Here is a 17,486-nt window from a genome sequence, read left to right as displayed (position 1 = left end):
GTTGACCATTGACCGTAAGTATGGCAACGCCGTAAGTATTGCTGCGACCGTATATTCGAATTCGAATATTCAGTTAAAGAACATTGTAGAAAGTACACCACAGATGGCGTATGAATTAGAAAGCTCTAGACAGTTAAAGAGCAATATAGAGTGCAGATGGCAGTGTTATAAATAGTGGCAGAGGTTGCAGTCGTTAGTTAGTTTATCAGAGACACTTTTCGAATAAACATCAACTGAGTGCCTTAAGGTGTGCTGTATTTTTCAAGTGAATTCGTGTACATTATAAAGTGTGTCTGTATTTCTGCGAATTTATAAACGTGTATAAAAAAACATTGAGTGACTATTTAATTCTGTTGTTGTACATTTTAAATAAATAAAGAGTTGTTACAATTTTTAAACTACTAAACGGCTTTTATTTGCAATCAAAAGTATCCGGTTTACTTAAAGGAAATAAACCGGCGTTTTAAAAAGGTTAAAACGTAACAGTATGCTAATATATGTAAATAATAAATAAATGTTTATATGTAAAACAAAGTTTTTTTCTATACAAAATTCTTACAACATTCTTCTAAATATTACTTTCTAAGTCGATTAAACGATGTCCGTCCGTCTGGTTGGCTGGCTGTCTATGTAAACCTTGTGCGAAGAGTACAGGTCGCAATTTTGAAGATATTTAGATAAAATTTGGTACATATAATTTTTTCAGCCCAAGGGCGAAGCCTATTGAAACTGAAATGGGTCCATTATTTCACCTAGCCCCCATACAAATGTCATCCGATATAGACCCGCTTCCAAAAATCACTTTAACGTGCATAAATCGCTTAAAAATGTTGGTATACTCACAAAATTCAACATAGTAAACTTTCATATAGACATAAATCACACGACCTGCTTTCATGGTGATCGGTCCATAATTGGTCATAGCAGCCATATAAGGCCCACTTCCGAAAATCACTCAAAAATATAAATTATTCAAATTTTAAAAGAAAAATGTTTTTGCTCTTTTACTTACTTGTTTTTATTGCTAAACATTACAAAAGGCGCATCAATAAATGTAGAAACCATCTATTTTTTACAAGAAATGGTAAAAAGTCGAAAATAGTCGGAAAGTCGAAAAAAGTTTCAGCTATAGAACCCTAATATATAACGTGAATTTCTATGCGACATAACCTCTATTAGTTTATAGAATTGTTGTTTGTTTTGTGTGGATAAAATTCTGCCAAAGGAGTTGTTTAATTTAATTTTAAGAAATTTAGTTTTAAAAAAATATTGATAATTTTTGATGAAAATAAAATTTTTGAAAGAGTATATTGTTAAAAATTCAATTTTGTGCATTTTTCAATACAATTCAATTGTTTTACAATATCATTCAAAATGTGTTAGGTTCTTCAAAAGATTTTAATAGCCTTATTCTGTAACTGAAACGTTCGAACTGTTAAAGTCAATAAATTTCAATTTTATTATTTTTATTTGCATTTTAAAAATAAAATATTATTACATACTTGTACGCAGGATGAAAAGAAAAAAAATTAAAGAAATGCAACAAAAAAATTTAAAAACTACCTTAAAAAATTCGAACTAAATTGAATTTCGAAAACATGGGAAAAACCTTTCGGTTAAATTAATTAATTTAATACACTGCTACAAAATAATACTTTTTTTCAGAACTTGACAACACTGGTGAGGACATACAAAAACCGTTTTCAAAGATTTTCAAACATTTTGAGTTATTTTGAAAAAGCTATTTTAGGGTTTTAGACCGATAATTTTAAACAATTATGGAATTGAATTAAGCTTTCATAAATTAAGTTATGTTGGTATATTTGGGACTTTATACATACATATATGTATTACTATGAATTTCAATAAATAAAATAAAAATAATGAATATATTCCAAGAAATTGGGTAAGTTTTTTTTAAAAAGTTTCGCATTTATTTCTTAATATGTCAAATTCAATAATAGTTATTTTAACCCAGATATGCCGACTGTACTACATGTAGTACATGTAGTTCTTGTTTACAGGATACGTCACGTTTATCAAAATACCATTTTTTGTTGATCACATACTTAGTACTCACCACTACCTCATGGGAGATTATGTGATCGCATTATTTTTTGCTACTATTTTTGAGTTATTGAATTTTTAGTTTGTGATATTTTCAAAATGCCCATATTTAGTCATTATGGACATATCTCGTTTGTACTAAAAGTAAAATTTTGTACATTTACAAGTGAATAAATACTATATTTTTGGAATTTATATTTACGAAGAGTAGCTTGATGTTTCATTATTGCGTTTTAGTTTTTTTGTTGTGACCCCAAAGTCCTATATATAGGACGACTTAAAAAACCACTTTTTTCAATAAATTTTTAAATTTTTATTTCTCATTTGCTTCCAAAATAATATAAAAGTACTTTTAAAATGATCAAGCTCAAGCCGTCAGCATATCTGGGTTAATTTTTTCCATTTTAAAGACAATTTTATATAGAAACAAGTAAGAGAGCTATATTCGCCTGTGCCGAATCTTAAATACCCTTCACTAAAATATACTTCAAAATAAAAATTTTAAATAATTTTAGGTGAACAAAATTTATTTTTTTTTTTCCAAAGTTGTTTTTTTTTTCATTTTTTGTAATTTTTTTTTTCGAATTGTTATTTTTTTAAATTTTAATTTTTTTTTAAATTTAAAAAAAAAAATTGGTTTTTTAATTTTTTTTTGGTGAAAAAAAATTCGGGTTAACAAATATTTTTTCCGATTTTGACCCATTGTAGGTCCAACTTACTATGGTCTTAAATACGTCGTTGCAAAGGTCTTTGAAATAGATATCCATATTGTCTATATTAATGACTTAGTAATCCAGATATAGGTCAAAAATCGAGGTTGTCCTGGTTTTTTCCTCATGACCGATTTTCTGATTTTAAATAGGAAACTTCTCGAAAGCAGAATTACTGAAGATTTGGATCCCGAAGATATCTGGCGTCTTCAGAAAATTCATTTCAACAGACAGACAGACGGACATAGCTTAATCGACTCCGCTATTTATAAGGATCCAGAACATATACTTTACAGGGTCAGAAAATTATATTGTGGAAATTACAAACGGAATGACAAACTTATATATACCCTACTTACGAAGGTGAAGGGTATAATAACTTCCATATACTGTTTTATATTGATTCATTCTAAAGCGAATAATTTCCACTAAACACTATTTTTGCATTATTAATTTGAAAAATATAAAAACATTTATTTTCTACACTATTTTAGTAAATTATTTAATAAAATCTATTCAAATAATGATAAATATTTCATTAAATCTCATTACTTTTGTTTTTCATATAATAGGATTATGCAAAAATACCATAGGATTCTCAAATGTGAAATTTTCATTGTCATAGAGTTAATTTTGAAATAATTTTTAAAAATCTAAAAATATATAAAATTGTAATTTTCTCAATTCAACATGAAGAAAACATGTAAGAGTATGTTATAAAATAGTTTTCTAGACTATATTTCATAATTTAGGAATTTTGGATATTTATTCATAATTTATATGAAATTTTTAAGAATCTTGCCGAGAAAATACCTATATAATATGCAAATATGAGGAATAAAATATTTTGTTCATTTAAATGAGATCAATAATATCTAAGCTATAAATTATAAAGAAAAACTTTTTCTATTTTAAAAATATTTTGACGAAAAATTTTAAAATAATAAAAACTTTTGTTAAATTTTACATGCGCTAGCACTAAAAATTTAACAATCTGCATGTAGTGACTACTATGAACTTCTCATATTAGCAATGTACCTAATATGAGTAATGTGTGCTCTCAAATATAAAGTGTTACTATATAAAAATACATATAGAGAAGTGTCATTCTGAAGACATACGGAAATCAGTTTTTTAGAAACAGCGTTAAAGTTAAGACGTGTGTTATTTACATAAATACTTACAAAATTCAAAATGTCTACGACTTCTAAAAAGGCTAAGGTTGAAAATGAAATTTTTTCGTCTTTTTGTTTTAATCCCTTTAACAAAATGAAGCACAGATCATCAGATATGCGAAATATTTCCGACGGCTTATTAAAAAAATTCCCTACGCTGTCAAAACGATTGAAAATTTGTGGATCATGCAGGAAAGAGCTCGGAAAGTTGGACGAATTACCAAATTTGAATAGTAATGAGCCTTGCGTTGAAGTTATTCCAGATGAAGACAAAAGTAATTCCGAGAATGAAGACAGAACTGGATGATGATGGTTATTCTAACTTCTGGCTCCATTAAGGCAAAACCCGTCAAAAAAGCACCAGCAACTAAACCAAAAGCACCCAAAGCAAAGAGCGTCGCCGCCGCAACAAAACCTAAGAAGGTTGCTCCAGCCAAAAAACCAGCTGCTACCAAAAAGACCGTCACTAAGAAGTAAATTTACTATTCATGTCTGCTTTCCTCTGCCTCTTCAGAAAAATTTGTGTCTAATAAAAAGTCCTTTTCAGGGCTACAAAAAATATTTCAAAAAGAGATCAAATACGAAACAAACATAGTTATTAACAATGAATTTATATTTATTATCCATATTAGTAAAATTTTAAAATAATGATTGCGAGAATAGCTTTTATTTTCCTAAAATACTTCAAAAAATAAATGTTATACATGTGTACACTAAATACCTAGTTATAATCTTTAAATATAAATTATAATAATAAATATTTTATTTGTTCATACTTTTTAAGTAGAAATCATTGTTTATTAAAATTATCAAAGGTAAATTAAAATGCGTTCAGTTTACTCATTCGTAATAAAGGAAAAACAGAAACAACAAGTATACATACCGATGAACAAGAATAAACGACACACTGACAAACACAAACAAATAGTGTGTAGAGACGAAATTTCTCGTAAAAACACGACTTGAGGTGTCATACGAAGACGGACAGCAACAACAATATTATCACAGCAATACAATGTGAGAAATCCTAATGGAAAGCCATTCAATGAGTTTTGTTTGTGAAAAGAAATATTTACATATAAGATTGTTTTTAATTAATTTTCATTAAATTATTTTTTAATATTTTGTAACATCACCAAAAATGTAATTTGTTTTTAAATTGAATAAAAATTTGTTCACTTTTTTAAAAGAAATTTGTCGTCCTGATAAGGACGGTTGGATGGTTTGCAGATAGTAATTCTTATTTAAAATTTTTTTTAATTGCCTTTCACTCAATTTTGTAAAATATGTAATTTAAGCCTTCTTTTCTGTTTTCTTGGGCAATAGAACAGCTTGAATATTGGGTAAAACACCACCTTGAGCAATGGTTACGCCAGACAACAATTTGTTCAATTCTTCGTCATTACGGATGGCCAATTGCAAGTGACGTGGAATGATTCTGGTCTTCTTGTTATCACGAGCAGCATTACCAGCCAATTCGAGAACTTCAGCGGCCAAATATTCCATAACGGCAGCTAAATACACTGGGGCACCGGCACCAACACGTTCAGCATAATTGCCTTTACGCAACAAACGATGAATACGACCAACGGGAAATTGTAAACCAGCACGGTTTGAACGAGACTTTGACTTGTTCTTAACTTTGCCACCTTTACCACGACCAGACATTTTTCACTTTTTTTTATTAGTTTTATTTAAACACTTCACTAGAACACTGCAAACACAAACTGATAGAATTGTGCGCGATTAAGTGGGTATTTATACTTTTCTTGTACACTAGACAGCACACACTAGGGTGGTTTGTGTATACATAGCCGAGGTAGAACCGACATCAATTCGTTGGTTCGAAAATTGTTATTTAATGTGCACATCTTGTGTGGAGCGTCGCATTTAGTTTGTGAAGTGTTTGTGAATTTCGTGTGAAAAAGAAATGCCTCCTAAAACTAGTGGTAAAGCAGCAAAGAAGGCCGGTAAAGCCCAAGAGAACATTACCAAGAGTAGCAAGGGCAAGAAGCGTAAGCGCAAAGAAAGTTATTCCATCTACATTTACAAAGTGCTAAAACAAGTACATCCTGATACTGGTATCTCCTCAAAGGCCATGAGTATCATGAACAGTTTTGTTAATGATATCTTTGAGCGTATTTCCGCTGAAGCATCTCGTTTGGCTCACTACAACAAGCGTTCAACCATAACCAGTCGGGAAATTCAAACTGCTGTCCGTCTTTTGTTGCCTGGTGAATTGGCCAAGCATGCTGTCAGTGAAGGTACTAAAGCTGTAACCAAATACACTAGCTCAAAGTAAGTTGCTACGTATTTTGTCCTGTTGTCAGCGAATGGTTTATTCTATCTTTAACATCAACGGACGGTCCTTCTCAGGGCCATAAATGTTTTATTCAAAAGAGATTTTAAATTGTCGACTTCATTTTATTTAGAATTATTTATTTATAAAAAATATTTTTTAGAATTATTTATTTATAAAAAATATAACAAGGGCTTGAAAAAATATAAAAAAATATTTTTTAAAAATTTCTATTATTTATCTAAATTAGTTTTTTAATTTTTGTGTTGATTGTAGTGAATGGAGTGTTCAACCAACCACATTTTGTTAATTTTCCATATCAAATTGTTGTGGTTTTTTGTTTTTATATTAATTTTATTTTTAATTGTGACTACATACATTTTCATATATACTACGTATGTACAGTTATTTGCGTTTTGCCGACGGCATTTTGTTCGATCTGTTAATGTACAGAGCATTAACATGTTTTATTCTGTAATGTGATTTATAGTTTTAAAATTGCTTTGTGAATTTGAAAAACAATTCAAATAATGTCAGACACAACTTTTTGCAAACACTAATAAAAAAAATATATATGTATATTTATCGACGAACCCACTTAAATTATAACATTTGGAGTACATTGTATGAAAAAAATTCCTCTGAAACCAATAAAATTATGATAATTTTCCATGAAAGTTTATTTAAATGATTTTTTCTTTAAAAATAAATTATGTATGTAAAATATAAATTTGAATTAATAAAAATCTCTTTAAAAATATTAATTTGTGGTCCTGAAAAGGACCGATGTTTGTTTCCTATTGTTTAAAATATGTGTACATAATTTTGTTTACATTAAATATCCAATAATAATAATAAATATGTTTGTATATTTAACCGCCGAAACCGTACAAAGTGCGACCTTGTCTCTTCAAAGCATAGACAACATCCATGGCGGTGACGGTTTTCCTCTTGGCGTGTTCAGTATAGGTGACAGCATCACGAATAACATTTTCCAAAAATACCTTCAGGACACCACGGGTTTCTTCGTAAATCAAACCAGAAATACGTTTTACACCACCACGACGAGCCAAACGTCTAATAGCTGGCTTGGTAATACCTTGGATGTTATCACGCAACACTTTGCGATGACGTTTAGCGCCACCTTTTCCCAAGCCTTTACCACCTTTACCGCGACCAGTCATTTTTATTCACTTTTCACTTTAAACACACTTCACAAGAGATTCACAAGAACTAATGAATTCTTCGACCAAGTCACTCGTATTTATACCAAATTCTACGAAAAATAAAGCGAATCAGAAATATATTGTTGTACGTTTCTTTTCGTGTGCGTTTCGTTTTCTAGAATCAACCACCAACAACCCATACACAATCTCAATCACATTCACACACACCCCTGTATTTTGTGCAGAGAATTTTTCTATATAAACCCAGTACTTTGGGCGCAGCTAGACTATTCGTGTGTTAACTAGCAGTGTTTCAGTGTCTAATAAATAATAGTGTCTAAAATAAAGTGAAGTGAAAAATGGCTCGTACTAAGCAAACTGCCCGTAAATCGACTGGTGGCAAAGCACCACGTAAACAATTAGCTACAAAGGCTGCTCGCAAAAGTGCACCAGCTACCGGTGGTGTTAAGAAACCTCATCGTTATCGCCCTGGTACTGTAGCTTTGCGTGAAATTCGCCGTTATCAGAAGAGTACTGAATTGTTGATCCGCAAATTGCCCTTCCAACGTTTGGTTCGTGAAATTGCTCAAGATTTCAAAACTGATTTGCGTTTCCAGAGCTCCGCTGTTATGGCTTTGCAAGAAGCCAGTGAAGCTTACTTGGTTGGTCTTTTCGAAGATACCAACTTGTGTGCCATCCATGCTAAACGTGTCACCATTATGCCCAAGGATATTCAATTGGCCAGACGTATTCGTGGTGAACGTGCTTAAATTTGACAATAATTTATTTCTACTACACAATGAAAAAAAACATCATCGTTGTGATGTAATGTAAATTTAAATACAAAAAATCGGTCCTTTTCAGGACCACAAATTAAATTTGCAAAAGAGATTTTAAGAATTTTGTGGATAAAAATTTTTGGTAAAGGAAGTTGAAATTTTTATAAAATAAGTTTGGGATGTTTTGTTTTTTTTTTTTTGTATATCATTTTGTCTGTTCTGGAGGTTGTTGAAATTCAATACAAGTTTTTATTAATTTTTGGATAAATTCATAAAATTTGTTTTAAATAATACATACACATGTATTTAATAAAATATTTTTTGATAAAATTGTGACGTGCTGGTTATTATACCCTTCACCAAAAAAAAAAAAACATTTAGAAAACAAAAATTTTTTTTAAAATTTAAAAAAAAATTAAATTTAAAATAAAAAAACAACTTTGGAAAAAAAAATAAATTTTTTTTACCTAAAAATATTTAAAATTTTCATTGTGAAGTATAATTTGGTGAAGGGTATATAAGATTCGGCACAGCCGAATATAGCTCTCTTACACGCAATTCACCCGATGATTTTTTTCATGTTTGCCCATACGTCTGTTTTCATATTTGTCGATGATTAGAGAAGAATGGGGGGTAAGAAAACAAACATGATTTCGGTTTTTCATGTTTCTTTTTGACATTCGTATTCTTCTTATTATGTTTTATAATTTTTCGTTTGTTGAAGTGAAAACATCATTTATATTAAAAGAGAATTTTTTTTATACATATATATTTAAATAAACAAAGAAAGAAACAAAAATATTTAATACTTAATTGAAAATGTGGACAGAAGAATAAATAAATAAGATGTTTTCGTTTAAAAAAAATATTACGAATAAACAATTAAATGTCAAAAACAAGACAAACATAATTTCATATAAAAAATCACTATGTAAATGTTCATGATTTTTTGGAAGATTCGAAAAAACAGACGTCTGAAAAGTCTTAATGTAAATTGCGCTTTACTTGTTTACTAGAATTTTGTTCATCACAAAATATGGATAATAACAATTATTCTTTGTTAATAATTATGTTTGTTTGGTATTTGAACTCTTTTTGAAAAATTGTTTGTAGCCCTGAAAAGGGCTTTTTATTAGATATAAATCTTTTTTCGAATATCGAAAAATAATTAGCAGGGATGAGTGTAAATTTACTTCTTAGCGGCAGTCTTTTTGGCAGGAGCTGGTTTTTTGGCTGGAGCAGCCTTTTTAGGTTTTGCTGCGGCGGCGGCCTTCTTTGCTTTGAGTGCTTTTGGTTTAGTTGCTGGTGCTTTCTTGGCGGGTTTTGTCTTAACTGTGCCAGTCTTCTTGGCAGTTTTTGCTTTGACCTTTTCAGCTGTCTTCTTAACGGCAGAGACTTTCTTTGCGGCAGCAACCTTCTTCTTTTTATCACCAGCAGCAGCCTTTTTCTTTTCGACAGCAGGCTTCTTTGCCTTTGGTTCTTTTGAGGCAGCAGCTGACAATTTGAATGAACCAGAAGCACCCTTACCTTTAGTTTGAATTAATTTTCCGCTGGTTACAGAACTCTTCAAATATTTCTTGATGAAAGGAGCCAATTTTTGAGCATCTACCTTGTAAGTGCTAGTAAGGTATTTCTTAATGGCTGGAAGGGATGAACCACCACGTTCTTTCAATGTTTTGATGGCAGCATCTACCATTTGTTGGGTTGGTGGATGAGTAGGGGCAGTTGATTTTTTGGCCTTGGTGGTGGTGGCTTTCTTTGCCTTTTTATCGACAGCTGGTACAGCTACTGCAGAGGTTTCAACAACGGAATCAGACATGTTTATTTTTTGTTTACACTCAATTTCACTTGTAAATTTACACTTCTATATGTATTTTTATATAGTAACACTTTATATGTGAGAGCACACATTACTCATATTAGGTACATTGCTAATATGAGAAGTTCATAGTAGTCACTACATGTAGATTGTTAAATTTTTAGTGCCAGTGCGTATAAAATTTAACAAAAGATTTTTATTATTTTATAATTTTTCTTCAAGATATTTTTAAAATGGCAAAAGTTTTTCTTTATAGTTAATAGCTTAGATATTATTGATCGCATGTAAATGAACAAAATATTTTTTCCATCATATTGGCATATTTTATAGACATTTTCGTCGCAAGATTCTTAAAAATTTCGTATAAATTATCAACAAATATCCAAAATTCCTTGACAAAATTATGAAATATAGTCAAGGAAACTATTTTAGAACATGCTCTTATATGTTTTCTTCATGTTGAATTGAGAAAATTGCAATTTTGTTTAGTTTTAGATTTTTAAAAATTATTTCAAAATTGACTCTATGACTATGAAAATTTCTCATATTGATACGATTTCCTATGGTATTTCTGCATAATCCTATTATATAAAAAAAATAAAAGTAATGAAATATTTATCAATGTTTGATTGAATAGATTTTATTAAATAATTTACTAAAATTGTGTAAAAAATAAATGTTTTTATATTTTCCAAACGAATAATGCAAAAATAGTGTTTAGTGGAAATTATTCGCTTTAGAGTGAATTAATATAAAACAGTATGAGAAAAATATGTTTATTTAGTTTAAATAAAAACAAAATTATTGTCTTTTATAAATTAACCCTCTAACCGGCAAGCCTGCACTTTAGGCGGGGTATGTTAAATGTATGTAATGCTGCTTTGTTTTCTTATTTTCGCATAATAACGGTAAATATGTGTAAAGAGACAAACAATTTACTTATTGTGATAAACAAGAACGTGTGCTTGTCTTTTGTTTGTTTTTTTTTTATTCCAACGTATTTTTTTTTTAAACATTTACCTGGTATATTTTTTTAGTTCAAAATAAAATTGGCCGGTTAGAGGGCGAAATTAATGATTAAAGTTACAAAAATATTCGTTAAATAAAATGAATGAATGTAATGAAGTAGATTACCAAATCATAATATGTCAAAACATATTTCAATAATGTCATGGAAGTACATAATAATATAATAAAAGAGTAAATTTAAAGTTCTTCTAAAAGTAATACTACAATTTTTAAAAAAATCACTGTAAAAACTAAAGAAAAAAAAGTTTTTTTTTGTGATTATTTCCAAAATTAATTTGTTTACATTATTTTCACAAATTCAATGGCTCATTTGGAAATACATATCGCACTCGTTCAACAATACTGTATTAACTCAAGATTTTTAAAAATTTACTTTCTGCAAGAAATCAACTAACAACATCAATATCTACTGTAAAAATTTCAACGTATTCCGATTACTCTTTCATCTCGAAAACCACATTTGAGACCATTTTCGTGATAATTAGTGACTACCTTGTATCAACAAAAAAGTATTATTTTGAGTTAATACAAATATTTAAGTAGAAATACATCGTATATTTTCATTATAAAATGTATTATTTTGAATTGAGCCTTTATTCAAGTTAAAAATAATCAAATTGTTTTATTCAAATTTGGTTGTATTTTGAGTTGATACTGTTTTGTTGATAAAATAATACAAAAAAATATCGAGAAGTTTTAGAAAAATGGTATTAACTCAAAAATTTTAAAGAAAAACAATGTAAATATATTTTCAAATGGAATTTGCTTAATATGATGTATTCGGATTTTCAAATTCTCTTAAAATGTAATCACAAACAGTTTTTGCCCTCTACTGAACCTTTTAAAATTTTGAGTTAATACAGTATTGTTGAATGAGTGCGATATGTGTATGTATTTGATTGAAGGAAAAATAAAGTGTCTATATTCCCAACTTAAATGAAAGTTTAGCATTTTTGAGGAGACCATTTCTCAAAATGAAGTTTTTATTATTTGTTTCATATTTCTAGCAAAATAAATTTATGAAATATTGGTAACATGTGAAAGGGGTTTGAATCTGAATTTTCGACAAAATCTGAAAATATTCGAAGTTTTGTAATTTTTAACAAAAATTTAACGTTTTTTTTTTTAATTTTCACATACATATATATAATTATTTGAAGTAATTAGTTTAAATTAATACGTCATAAACCTCATACAAATTCATTGAGACTGTTTTTTCCAATTTCATCTAGTTCAAATTTTATTTATTAAAAATTTTTAAATATTGTTTTAAACATTTTCCAACTACCTCCTTTATGCTAATTTTTATTATTCACAAACTGCACTATCTACCTATTTTAAAATTTTGTTTGTGGTCCTGAAAAGAAAATTATATTGAGTAAATAAATTTTATTTTCAGCAACAATTTTCTAAATTTCAGCAATCTGCTTTTGCCAGCATTTTATCAGTAAATGCACTCAATTTGAATTCAATAATAACCAGCCTATGTACTTAAATAATTTTATGAATTTATCCAAAAATTAATAAAACTTGTACTGAATATCAAAAACCTCCAAAGCAAACGAAATGATATATAAAAAAAAACAAAACATCCCAAACATATTTTATAAAAATTTCAACTTCATTTAGCAAAAAAATTTTATCCACAAAATTCTTAAAATCTCTTTTGCAAATTTAATTTGTGGTCCTGAAAAGGACCGATTTTTTGTATTTAAATTTACATTACATCACAACGATGATGTTTTTTTTCATTGTGTAGTAGAAATAAATTATTGTCAAATTTAAGCACGTTCACCACGAATACGTCTGGCCAATTGAATATCCTTGGGCATAATGGTGACACGTTTAGCATGGATGGCACACAAGTTGGTATCTTCGAAAAGACCAACCAAGTAAGCTTCACTGGCTTCTTGCAAAGCCATAACTGCGGAGCTCTGGAAACGCAAATCAGTTTTGAAATCTTGAGCAATTTCACGAACCAAACGTTGGAAGGGCAATTTGCGGATCAACAATTCAGTACTCTTTTGATAACGGCGAATTTCACGCAAAGCTACAGTACCAGGGCGATAACGATGAGGTTTCTTAACACCACCGGTAGCTGGTGCACTTTTGCGAGCGGCCTTGGTAGCTAATTGTTTACGTGGTGCTTTGCCACCAGTCGATTTACGGGCAGTTTGCTTAGTACGAGCCATTTTTAACTTCACTTTATTTTAGACACTATTATTTATTAGACACTGAAACACTGCTAGTTAACACACGAATAGTCTAGCTGCGCCCAAAGTACTGGGTTTATATAGAAAAATTCTCTGCACAAAATACAGGGGTGTGTGTGAATGTGATTGAGATTGTGTATGGTTGTTGGTGGTTGATTCTAGAAAACGAAACGCACACGAAAAGAAACGTACAACAATATATTTCTGATTCGCTTTATTTTTCGTAGAATTTGGTATAAATACGAGTGACTTGGTCGAAGAATTCATTAGTTCTTGTGAATCTCTTGTGAAGTGTGTTTAAAGTGAAAAGTGAATAAAAATGACTGGTCGCGGTAAAGGTGGTAAAGGCTTGGGAAAAGGTGGCGCTAAACGTCATCGCAAAGTGTTGCGTGATAACATCCAAGGTATTACCAAGCCAGCTATTAGACGTTTGGCTCGTCGTGGTGGTGTAAAACGTATTTCTGGTTTGATTTACGAAGAAACCCGTGGTGTCCTGAAGGTATTTTTGGAAAATGTTATTCGTGATGCTGTCACCTATACTGAACACGCCAAGAGGAAAACCGTCACCGCCATGGATGTTGTCTATGCTTTGAAGAGACAAGGTCGCACTTTGTACGGTTTCGGCGGTTAAATATACAAACATATTTATTATTATTGGATAAACAAAATTATGTACACATATTTTAAACAATAGGAAACAAACATCGGTCCTTTTCAGGACCACAAACTAATATTTTTAAAGAGATTTTTATTAATTCAAATTAATATTTTACATACATAATTTATTTTTAAAGAAAAAATCATTTAAATAAACTTTCATGGAAAATTATCATAATTTTATTGGTTTTAGAGGAATTTTTTTTCATACAATGTACTCCAAATGTTATAATTTAAGTGGGTTCGTCGATAATATATTTTTTTTATTAGTTTTTGCAAAAAGTTATTTCAATTGTTTTTCAAATTCACAAAGCAAATTTAAAACTATAAATCACATTACAGAATAAAACATGTTAATGCTCTGTACATTAACAGATCGAACAAAATGCCGTCGGCAAAACGCAAATAACTGTACATATGTATGAAAATGTATGTAGTCACAATTAAAAATAAAATTAATATAAAAACAAACAACCACAACAATTTGATATGGAAAATTAACAAAATTCCATCGGTTGAACACTCCATTCACTACAATCAACACAAAAATTAAAAAAACTAATTTAGATAAATAATAGACATTTTTAAAAAAATATTTTTTGAAGCCGTTGTTATATTTTTTATAAATAAATAATTCTAAAAAAAATGAAGTTGACAATTTAAAATCTCTTTGGAATAAAACATTTATGGCCCTGAGAAGGACCGTCCGTTGATGTTAAAGATAGAATAAACCATTCGCTGACAACAGGACAAAATACGTAGCAACTTACTTTGAGCTAGTGTATTTGGTTACAGCTTTAGTGCCTTCACTGACAGCATGCTTGGCCAATTCACCAGGCAACAAAAGACGGACAGCAGTTTGAATTTCCCGACTGGTTATGGTTGAACGCTTGTTGTAGTGAGCCAAACGAGATGCTTCAGCGGAAATACGCTCAAAGATATCATTAACAAAACTATTCATTATACTCATGGCCTTTGAGGAGATACCAGTATCAGGATGTACTTGCTTTAGCACTTTGTAAATGTAGATGGAATAACTTTCCTTGCGCTTACGCTTCTTGCCCTTGCTACTCTTGGTAATGTTATCTTGGGCTTTACCGGCATTCTTTGATGCTTTACCACTAGTTTTAGGAGGCATTTCTTTTTCACACGAAATTCGCAAACACTTCACAAACTGAATGCGACGCTCCACACAAGATGTGCACAATAAATACCAATTTACAAACCAACGAATTGATGTCGGTTCTACGTCGGCTATGTATACACAAACCACCCCAGTGTGTGCTGTCTAGTGTACAAGAAAAGTATAAATACCAACTTAATCGCGCACAATTCTATCAGTTTGTGTTTGCAGTGCTCTAGTGAAGTGTTTAAATAAAACTAATAAAGAAAAAGTGAAAAATGTCTGGTCGTGGTAAAGGTGGCAAAGTTAAGAACAAGTCAAAGTCTCGTTCAAACCGTGCTGGTTTACAATTTCCCGTTGGTCGTATTCATCGTTTGTTGCGTAAAGGCAATTATGCTGAACGTGTTGGTGCCGGTGCCCCAGTGTATTTAGCTGCCGTTATGGAATATTTGGCCGCTGAAGTTCTCGAATTGGCTGGTAATGCTGCTCGTGATAACAAGAAGACCAGAATCATTCCACGTCACTTGCAATTGGCCATCCGTAATGACGAAGAATTGAACAAATTGTTGTCTGGCGTAACCATTGCTCAAGGTGGTGTTTTACCCAATATTCAAGCTGTTCTATTGCCCAAGAAAACAGAAAAGAAGGCTTAAATTACATACATATTTTACAAAATTGAGAGAAAGACAATTAAAAAAATTTTAAATAAGAATTACTATCTGCAAACCATCCAACCGTCCTTATCAGGACGACAAATTTCTTTTAAAAAAGTGAACAAATTTTTATTCAATTTAAAAACAAATTACATTTTTGGTGATGTTACAATTTATTAAAAAATAATTTAATGAAAATTAATTAAAAACAATCTCATATGTAAATATTTCTTTTCACAAACAAAACTCATTGAATGGTTTTCCATTAGGATTTCTCACATTGTATTGTTGTTGCTGTCCGTCTTCGTATGACACCTCAAGTCGTGTTTTTACGAGAATTTTCGTCTCTACACACTATTTGTTTGTGTTTGTCAGTGTGTCGTTTATTCGTATTCCTCGGTATGTATACTTGTTGTTTGTGTTTTTTCATTATTACGAATGAGTAAACTGAAGGCATTTTAATTTTCGTTTGATAATTTTAATAAACAATGATTTCTTCTTAAAAAGTATGAACAAATAAAATAGTTATTTATTATTATAAATTATATTTAAAGATTTAAATAGAATAAAATTTATTTTTTAAAGTATTTTAGGAAAATAAACGCTATTTTCACAAACATTATTTTACAATTAAGGAGCCGCTGAACAAAAGGTACTTTTTTCGAATTTTTTTACAAATTAATGTTTTGGTATTTTTATAATATTGGGGTTGAAATCTTCTAGAAAAAATCAATTTCCCAAAATTTTTAAATTTTCAAAAAAGTACGATTTGTTCTGCGGCTCCTCAATTATGCTAATATGAATAATAAATAGGTATAAATTCATTGTTAATAACTGTTTGTTTCGTATTTGATCTCTTTTTGAAATATATTTTGTAGCCCTGAAAAGGGCTTTTTATTAGAGACATAAATCTTTTTTCGAATATCGAAAAATAATTTGCAGGGATGAGTGTCAATTTACTTCTTAGCGGCGGTCTTTTTGGCAGCAGCTGGTTTTTTGGCTGGAGCAACCTTCTTAGGTTTTGCTGCGGCGGCGACGCTCTTTGCTTTGGGTGCTTTTGGTTTAGTTGCTGGTGCCTTTTTGACGGGTTTTGCCTTCTTGGCAGTTTTTGCTTTGGCCTTTTCTGCTGTTTTCTTAACGGCAGAGACTTTCTTTGCGGCAGCAACCTTCTTCTTTTTATCACCAACAGCAGCCTTTTTCTTTTCGACAGCAGGCTTCTTTGTCTTTGGTACTTTTGAGGCAGCAGCTGACAATTTGAATGAACCAGAAGCACCCTTACCTTTAGTTTGAATTAATTTTCCGCTGGTTACAGAACTCTTCAAATATTTCTTGATGAAAGGAGCCAATTTTTGAGCATCTACCTTGTAAGTGCTAGTAAGGTATTTCTTAATGGCTGGAAGGGATGAACCACCACGTTCTTTCAATGTTTTGATGGCAGCATCTACCATTTGTTGGGTTGGTGGATGAGTAGGACCACTAGTTGGTTTTTTGGCCTTGGTGACGGTGGCTCTCTTTGCCTTTTTATCGGCAGCTGGTACAGCTACTGCAGAGGCGGTGGTTTCAACAACGGAATCAGACATGTTTATTTTTTGTTTACACTAAATTTCACTTGTAAATTTACACTTCTATATGTATTTTTATATAGTAACACTTTATATGTGAGATCACACATTACTCATATTAGGTACATTGCTAATATGAGAAGTTCATAGTAGTCACTACATGTAGATTGTTAAATTTTTAGTGCTAGCGCGTATAAAATTTAACAAAAGATTTTTATTATTTTATAATTTTTC

The 17,486-nt window shown here is 30.4% G+C and overlaps 8 protein-coding genes and 1 pseudogene across 8 annotated transcripts; 4 read left to right on the top strand and 5 right to left on the bottom strand.

Moving 5' to 3' along the window:
- Nucleotides 1–5,223: 5,223 nt before the first annotated feature.
- LOC135950059 (histone H2A-like) lies at nucleotides 5,224–5,645 on the bottom strand. Its single transcript, XM_065499552.1, has one exon. It carries the CDS (start codon nucleotides 5,618–5,620, stop codon nucleotides 5,246–5,248), a length of 375 nt encoding a protein of 124 aa, XP_065355624.1. The 5' UTR covers nucleotides 5,621–5,645; the 3' UTR covers nucleotides 5,224–5,245.
- Nucleotides 5,646–5,862: 217 nt separating this feature from the next.
- On the top strand, nucleotides 5,863–6,340 carry LOC135950060 (histone H2B). Its single transcript, XM_065499555.1, has one exon. It carries the CDS (start codon nucleotides 5,883–5,885, stop codon nucleotides 6,252–6,254), a length of 372 nt encoding a protein of 123 aa, XP_065355627.1. The 5' UTR covers nucleotides 5,863–5,882; the 3' UTR covers nucleotides 6,255–6,340.
- Nucleotides 6,341–7,015: 675 nt separating this feature from the next.
- LOC135950062 (histone H3-like) lies at nucleotides 7,016–13,268 on the bottom strand (annotated as a pseudogene).
- Nucleotides 7,736–8,295, top strand: LOC135950058 (histone H3). The gene has a single exon (XM_065499551.1). The coding sequence runs from the start codon at nucleotides 7,777–7,779 to the stop codon at nucleotides 8,185–8,187; it is 411 nt and encodes a 136-aa protein (XP_065355623.1). The 5' UTR covers nucleotides 7,736–7,776; the 3' UTR covers nucleotides 8,188–8,295.
- LOC135950057 (histone H1-like) lies at nucleotides 9,385–10,015 on the bottom strand. The gene has a single exon (XM_065499550.1). It carries the CDS (start codon nucleotides 10,013–10,015, stop codon nucleotides 9,386–9,388), a length of 630 nt encoding a protein of 209 aa, XP_065355622.1. The 3' UTR covers nucleotide 9,385.
- Nucleotides 13,269–13,540: 272 nt separating the features above from the next.
- On the top strand, nucleotides 13,541–13,912 carry LOC135950061 (histone H4). The gene has a single exon (XM_065499556.1). The coding sequence runs from the start codon at nucleotides 13,577–13,579 to the stop codon at nucleotides 13,886–13,888; it is 312 nt and encodes a 103-aa protein (XP_065355628.1). The 5' UTR covers nucleotides 13,541–13,576; the 3' UTR covers nucleotides 13,889–13,912.
- Nucleotides 13,913–14,649: 737 nt separating this feature from the next.
- LOC135951656 (histone H2B-like) lies at nucleotides 14,650–15,052 on the bottom strand. Its single transcript, XM_065501339.1, has one exon. The coding sequence runs from the start codon at nucleotides 15,050–15,052 to the stop codon at nucleotides 14,681–14,683; it is 372 nt and encodes a 123-aa protein (XP_065357411.1). The 3' UTR covers nucleotides 14,650–14,680.
- A 228-nt stretch (nucleotides 15,053–15,280) lies between these two features.
- LOC135951062 (histone H2A-like) lies at nucleotides 15,281–15,793 on the top strand. Its single transcript, XM_065500632.1, has one exon. It carries the CDS (start codon nucleotides 15,316–15,318, stop codon nucleotides 15,688–15,690), a length of 375 nt encoding a protein of 124 aa, XP_065356704.1. The 5' UTR covers nucleotides 15,281–15,315; the 3' UTR covers nucleotides 15,691–15,793.
- An 827-nt stretch (nucleotides 15,794–16,620) lies between these two features.
- Nucleotides 16,621–17,270, bottom strand: LOC135951496 (histone H1-like). Its single transcript, XM_065501154.1, has one exon. The coding sequence runs from the start codon at nucleotides 17,268–17,270 to the stop codon at nucleotides 16,647–16,649; it is 624 nt and encodes a 207-aa protein (XP_065357226.1). The 3' UTR covers nucleotides 16,621–16,646.
- Between the last annotated feature and the right edge of the window lie 216 nt (nucleotides 17,271–17,486).

Source organism: Calliphora vicina, chromosome 2 (assembly GCF_958450345.1).
Source record: "Calliphora vicina chromosome 2, idCalVici1.1, whole genome shotgun sequence".
Classification (NCBI taxonomy): Eukaryota; Metazoa; Arthropoda; class Insecta; order Diptera; family Calliphoridae; genus Calliphora; species Calliphora vicina.
This window is presented reverse-complemented; position numbering and strand designations above follow the sequence as displayed.